Source organism: Condylura cristata, unplaced genomic scaffold (assembly GCF_000260355.1).
Source record: "Condylura cristata isolate star-nosed mole 26May11 unplaced genomic scaffold, ConCri1.0 scaffold00010, whole genome shotgun sequence".
Lineage (NCBI taxonomy): Eukaryota > Metazoa > Chordata > Mammalia > Eulipotyphla > Talpidae > Condylura > Condylura cristata.
In genome coordinates, this window is record NW_004567111.1 from 22572537 (window position 1) to 22580145 (window position 7609).

Here is a 7609-nt window from a genome sequence, read left to right on the forward strand (position 1 = left end):
GCGGCGGCGGCAGCAGCAACAGCAACTGCAACCCCAGCCTGGCGACCGGGAACAGCGGCAGCGGCGGCGGCGGCGGCAGCAGCAGCAGCATTAGCGCTGGCGGCAGCGGCAGCGGCGCCTCCAGCACCCCAATCAACGCGAGCACCGGCAGTAGCAGCAGCAGCAGCAGCAGTAGCAGCAGCAGCAGCAGTAGCAGCAGCAGTAGCAGCAGCAGCAGCAGCAGCAGCTGCGGCCCCCTCCCCGGGAAACCCGTGTACTCGACCCCGTCCCCAGTGGAAAACACCCCCCAGAATAATGAGTGCAAAATGGTGGATCTGAGGGGGGCTAAAGTGGCTTCCTTCACGGTGGAGGGCTGCGAGCTGATCTGCCTGCCCCAGGCTTTCGACCTGTTCCTGAAGCACTTGGTGGGGGGCTTGCACACGGTCTACACCAAGCTGAAGCGGCTGGAGATCACGCCGGTGGTGTGCAATGTGGAACAGGTTCGCATCCTGAGGGGACTGGGCGCCATCCAGCCCGGAGTGAATCGCTGCAAACTCATCTCCAGAAAGGACTTCGAGACCCTCTACAATGACTGCACCAACGCAAGGTAAAGAGCGGGGGGCAGCTTCCGCCGCCCCCAGTCCCTTTCCACCCACCTCCTCTCCTTCCCCGCGCCGCTCGCTCCGCGCTCCCGCGAGCCGCAAGCTTGGCTGAGCGAGGCCTCTCCTGCCTTTGCTCTGGGTTTGCCACTCGCTCCTGACCCTGTGAGAAGTTGGCACCTCACCCTGCCCAGATCTTGCTATTCCCGCCCGGTCCGCCCCTTGCTCTCCCGGGGCGCCAGGGCTTGGCTGCTGTGGGGCGCGGGAACTCCAAGCCTCGGGGCGGAGGGGGCGGGAAGCTTGAGGAAGACGCCTTTTCAAAGAGCCACAGCCTCCTCCTGGGCCGCGACAGCGTTTGGGGACCCCTGGCAGGGCTGCCTCACGGGTGTGCGCTCCCTCGGAACCGGGCTCCTAGGCGAGCCACCGGGCCACTGGGGGGAGAGAGGGGGCGGGCGGGCAAGGGTTCGGTCCGCGGCGCCTAGCGGCGTCTGGGGGTAGCGGGGAGGTCGTGACCCTGCCTTGCAGGGTTCGGGAAGCCTGAAGGAGCTTTCGGGGTGATGACCCCGGCCAGAGAGCCCAGGGAGTGGCCACTTGGCTGGTCGCGCGGGGAACGGCCACTGAGGCCCAAAGGCTGGGGTTAATCGCGGGGGAGTCCGGCCCGAAGCCCTAGGGAAAGCCCTTTGAGGGGAGGGCTCTGTGTGTGCGCATGTGTGCGTGTGTCCGCGTGTGAGCGTGTACGTGTGCAAAGGAGATAAAGGGATACGTTAGCCCGCGGAAACGAGGGCAAAGCAGTTTTCCCTCTGTAGGGGGAGGTGACCGGGTGCCTGGGACTTGGAAACTGAGCTGGAAAGATGGGAAAGGAAGACCACAGCATAGCACGGTCTCCCGCGCGCGGGCGCGCACTCTTGCTCCAAACTGTTTTTCCCCTTTTCTTTCTTTCCTTTTAAGGTTGGTAACTCACGCAATGAGCAGGTGCAGACTTTGCACTGGATGCTCTGCAGACCTGAATACCTCATGCCGTGGTTTCTGCGACCCGGCAGAGCGTGCGAACCCCGGAGGCCGCGGACCCGGTGCCCGGCCACTTCAGTTTCAGTCTAATGAATGCTCTGGGAGAGTATGGGGGGAGGGGAATGTGGTAATTTGTCGATTTTGGGGTAAAAGTGATGTTTCTTCCTGCTTTCACAGTTCAGTCTAGTCCCCACCATTCACTGTAGTGGGAAAAGTTAAGAAATTCCGGGAGAAATCAAGTAGGGAAAGTTGGAGACCAGAGTGGGCGCGTGGGAACTGAGCGCAGAATTTGCATGGAGGCTTTAGTTTCTCCAAATAAGTTTAAGAACCGGGAAAAGGAACGGAGTTTTTACTCTTTTAGAGTATTTGTCTCTAGTCCAGGTAGGGAGAGAAGTGGGAAGGGAATAGGGGAAGGGGAAGGAAGAGATCAGAAAGAAACCTTATTAAATGCCCCCTAGCCATTTCTTCTTGGAAGAAGACTCAGGCTTTGTGTCCCGGAAGACTGTAGACGGAAAGACTGGAACTCCAACAAAGCAAACGTCCTATCCTGACCTAGTCAGAGACTCTTCTCCATGTTTATTTGCCATTCTTTGCACGGGGCGTGGGTGTGTGTCTGGGGTTGGAACCTTCATTTCTACTATTTTTCGGTGAATGTTGAGCGCGCTCACGGAAGTGTACGCGCACGCGTGCGCGTGCGTGCCCGAGAGTATGGACAGGTGGCAGTAAAGCTTGAGGGGGAACTGTGATCGCTAAACGTCATTTACGGTGATAATTGGAGTCCTTGGACGGACAGAAGATAAAATATTTGCCAAAGATCTACTGGTAAAACTCCTCGATTCAGGGCAAAAAAAAAACAAAAACAAAAACAAAAAACTAAGGAGTTGTTATAAAGGACACTAGTTGAAATTTGAAGCCATTTCCAACATGATTGTTATAAAATTCTCTGCCTATCCAGTCAATTGGTGAAACGCTAATCATTTTCTTTAGTAACCAGTCCACTTAGCTCTTGAATCCTCTTTGTGTGTTTCTTACAGCGCACACTTTACTAGATAATTAATGACCATTTCTCTCTCACACACACAAATTGCTAGAGAAAACTTCTTTCAATGAGAGTGTCACAATCGGTGTAAAAGAAGTAGTGTAAAACAATTAAGATCATGATTGTTTTTTTCTTGAATTTTTGGTGTAGACTTGGAAATTGAAATCCTGCCCATATGTTTGGAGAATGTTCTTAAAGTTATTTATTAACAATTAAATGGAGTTTTTTTTTTCTGAGGTTAACAATAGCTCTGTAGTTTAAGCTTTCAGAGCCAAGATAACTTAAATCAATAGAACTGTTTATCCCTTCAAAAGTAACTCATCAATACTCTAATTATATCTCAATCACTCAGTCTTAAGACTTACCAAAAAAAAAGTGTTGTTCTAAAGCCCTAGTTAGGGTTATTTTAAGTAAACCATGGTAAGTTTGTTGATTTACTATTTCATTTGGTCTTTTATCAACTACAAGGCCAGTAAATACCTGCCAGTACTGCAGTCATTAACCTTAGATGTGTAGATGCAGATAGCTACCTAGATTTTCCCAACTCTGACACTAAGAAAACAAACAACTTATAGTTGAACTCCCTGTTTGCATTGTAATGTATTATTTTAAATGACAATTACAAGTGTTATTGTCTTGTGTCTTAACTTTGAAAGCAATAACTAAAGTGTTTTCTATCTTGTATTTACAAAACAGATTTTTTTAATTCAAGTGTAATTTATGCATTTGCTGTTAATATCCAATAGCATTTATATACCAGGAAACCTGAAGGAAGCAAAATGATGTTAACGAAAAGAAAGGTATATGAACTTGCTTAAAGTAACTTAGTAAATTAGTGACATACCTTTAAGTGGGCTTAATTTGATGGGGTGATTGCATCAGTTATGCTATCTATGAAAACTAGAACAAATGTAAAAACCTATAGTTATTACCATGAGATGAAACAGAGACTATCACCTGCTTGACAGTAAAGCTAAAAGTAAGGGTACCAAAACATGAAAGAAAATGTAAGCAAATGTATTTAAAAGTTGTCAAAGGACAAAGTCTGACCTTCCTCCAATTATTATTTTTAAGCTAAGCATTAGTTGCATAAACTTGACTGTTAAAACAGAAGTCACTTTGTTAATTGGTAACCAACCATTAAACAACCATAACAAAAAAAGAAAAGCAATATGTACATGGTCAGTTGTTTATTTTTAGATTTGACTTGGAATTTAATATCCCATGTATTCAAATAATTTTAAAAAATCACTGTTCTACTTTGTTATCTAAAATCTAAATTTTGTTTTGTGTGTGAGTATTGCAGGAAGATGATTTTGTTTCAGGATCTTTCAAACCAGTTTTTGATTTGGTTTCAATGTAGCTCTAGTTTTGTTAAGTTTTTAACTTGAAAAGATTACACTTTATCAAGCATTTTATATGCATGCCCATATATTCACATATAGGATTCTTTTGTCTTAAATGTCAATACCATCCATGAACAGCAAACTAAAAGATCTCCTAGATCTTATTGCTCAGTAGCTGTGCATGAATACAATCTTAGCATAAGACACGTAAAGTATTTTCCAATTTTTTCTTTTCTTTTTTTCTTTTTTTTGGTTAGGAGTTTTAATAAAGATGGTAAGCTGAATCAGTTTGTATTTATTTACAGTCCCCTCATTGCATGATTTTCAGCGGCACAGACTTAAGCACTAAAGCATCGACATAGAAAGTTTCAACACAAATTTAGATCCCCTTGTAACAGATAATTACTACACTTGGCACTGAGAAATTAAAAAATTACTTCAAATGAAGAGAAACTATGCTTTTGAAGTTTTTGTACTACAGTCAATTAATGACTCCTGTGAAGCCTTATGTTTCATTTTATAACATTTCAAAAAGAATATGGCATAATTAGCGGACTAAGGCCTAAAATCTGAAAGTTTAAGTGGTTTTACTACATATTTCTCTGCATTTGAAAATGCTAGTAAACTATAGGTTAGTAATTAATATATAAATAAAAACTAAGATTGTCTATCCTATGATTTACCTTGCTCAATCAAATTATAAGGCAGAATATCAGTTTGAGTTATTTGGGTAATATCTTTCAGACCTGTTGTTTATATTGGACTTGGTTTCCAAAAATACTATAGTTCGTCTTGTAAAAAGTGCACATAGTTTTGAAGATGGTTTACTTTCTGACCTCCACAGATCATTAGTTTAGGCTCTAAGGCACATTAATTTGTACATATGATATTTTCTTTTGTGAAGCTTCAGGTGTTACGTAGAATATACTACAAGACAGTTTTTTAGAGTTCTCGTACAGAAAAATGTTTGTATTTACATCAGATAGAGAGCTTTTTATATCTTGATTTTGTTAGTCCAATCTATGGTTATTTTTTATATAATCTACTATATTTCATGGAGGTTGCATATAAATTGCAAAGGTCATAATGAACCTTCTCTTTTTGCCTCCTCCAGCCTCCTGAGATGTGACACCCAATATTGATTAAAGTCTTGGCTGGGTTTGAGCATAAATCACTCTTCTCTTTGGTGATTGACCATGTGTGATTCACCAACATAGGAAACATAATATGCTTTATTGTTTCTCATTTGATGTTTTGTTTTTAGAATGTAAGTAGCATTTGTAAATTAGCTTAATGTGCAACTAAGTAGTTGTTATTTTAGGCACCATTTGTGCTTTGACTATCAATTAGCATTTTTTAAATCTTTCCAAGGGATTTTAATAAATTGTTTCATATCGTTGCCTTTGTTCATCAGGTAAAGATAATCATTTTGAGTTGCATTGTATTTAGCAACATAAAACACATTTATTGTAAAATATAAGAATAGAAACTCTCACAGGTTATAAATTCTCCCTTTGAATCTTTGAAGAACTTAGTTTTGAAATGTGCCTTCTTAATAGGTACAGGTGAGTCTTCTGGAATTCACTAAACATTTTAGTTTTAAGGTTTTTGTTATGTGGTTCTTTAAAAAAGTTAAACTTTGCCTGGATTTTATCTTTCAAGTATTTCATTTTAAGATATTTACCAGAAAAAAAAGTCACATCAAATTACAAACCTTTGAAATGACAGGGAGTGTAAATATATATGTAAGTGAACTATGAGTATTTAAATATGTAAGATAGAGCATTAACATCTTCTGTTTGAATTGCTGTAAGACTATAATGACCTTAGTATGTCCAGCATGTACCATTTCCTTAACTACTGAATTACTGCATTGTGATTGGTCAGTTTTATACACATACATATATTCTTGTCTAAATGCTATAGCTTAAATATTTTAACTAGACATATTCTAAAAATCATTTATATTTTCAGCATTTAAGACTGTATTTAGGAACCTCTTTTCCATTATGTTTATCTTAGTGATTTATTTTTTTAATGATGAAATGCTGAATTAAAGGCTGCTCAAATGAGACCTAGGTAAATGCAATATCAAAGGCTCTGACCTGTATAGATACATCTGTCTCAAGCATAAGCAGAAACTCTGTGAGCATACATTGTGCTCAAATTCCTTAACTTTCCTTCTCAGTTTTCAGAATTATTTCAATTTTACAGTGATGTTTTGCTATGGAAGCTATTGTTTAAAACAGCATTTAATTGTTTCAAGTATATATTACAGTACAGAAATGACTATTAGAATGGTGTAGTTTACCAAATTTTTTTCTTTGAAAAACAAAAACACCAAAGATAGTATATTTAGATTTGGTCTAGTAATTATTTGTTATTAGAATGGATGTAGTGAATCACTTTATTTTGATGTCCTTCTTTACTTTGAGAAGGTTTTTGATAATCTTTTGAGTGTTCCTATTACAGTTCATGATTAACTTTTTATAGTTAAATGTGAAAATGACGAAACAGAATTTTCTGTTCTGTGTAAGTTAGTCATTCAGGCAGTTAATCAATGAAAGCTTATTGTTTTCAAATTAATGATGGAATTATAGAGAGATAAGTTAACAGATAAATGTTCAATTTTATACCCCTCCATCCCTCCCCCCCAGGAAATACATATCCAGTCATATAAAAAGAATGACCCAAATTGTCTTTTAATGCAACATCAGGCACCTTGAACCAGGTGCTTTTAAAATTTCTTATGGATTCTTTCTTGGATTTACTTTAAGAGATGATTAGGTTCAAATTTATCCACTAAAAATATTCATCTATAGGTCTTTCTAAACCAGATATTGAAGTGATCAGTGGCTGAATTTTGTTAAAGGTGTGGCCCTGTTGCTTTATGATTCAAATTAGCTTGGAGTTGATTCAAGATATCAACCTGGGATTCTTTTGTACAGTTAAATATATGTGACTTGAGTGAAAGTTGTCAGACAACTTACTAAATTGAAAAATTAAGCGGTCTTATTTTTTGTGCATGTAAGTATATTGATGTGTCTAAAACTATGAGAACAGTTACCGAATAGTCACTTTTAAAGAAGTTTTAGAGCATGATTTTAAAAAGAACTTAGCTGAAACATCTTAAGCATATTATTAAACAAGATAAATACAACTGGAATACATTGCATGTCACAGCAAGAAGTCAATATTATTTACTAGAATTTGAGGAATAATAATAATGCAGCAGTGAATCGACCCCCCAAAAAAGTATACTTTCCCAAACATGATTTTTGTTAAACAAATATTATAATAGCAAAAATTGTTGGCAACTTTTGACTGATAATATTGAAGAATTGAGGAATGCTTTTCTTTACTTAGCACTAATTTTTGGAGAGATAAAGGATTACAAATTCTCAGTAGAACATATCTTTGAATTTATATGGTATCAAATGTTTCTAAAGCATTAGATTGTCATTTCAGTCCCAGCAGAAAAAATATTTTTCTTCAAAGATAAACAGTATATATCAGGAAAGAAGTTCACTAGTTGAACGAGAATTTTTTTTTTTTTAAAGATTTATTTATTTATTCATACAGAACTGGGGTACAGACCAGAGGCTCAGGGGCGGTGAGAGGCTTCACCAGAGACAGAG

General features: G+C 39.6%; 1 protein-coding gene across 1 annotated transcript in view; it reads left to right on the forward strand.

The window, feature by feature from the left end:
- DACH1 (dachshund family transcription factor 1) overlaps window positions 1-7609 on the forward strand; it is a 382796-nt gene that overhangs the window by 996 nt on the left and 374191 nt on the right. The window contains exon 2 of the mRNA XM_012723346.1: window positions 1-586. Coding sequence (XP_012578800.1) covers window positions 1-586 — 586 coding nt within the window. The remainder of the gene's footprint in view (window positions 587-7609) is intronic.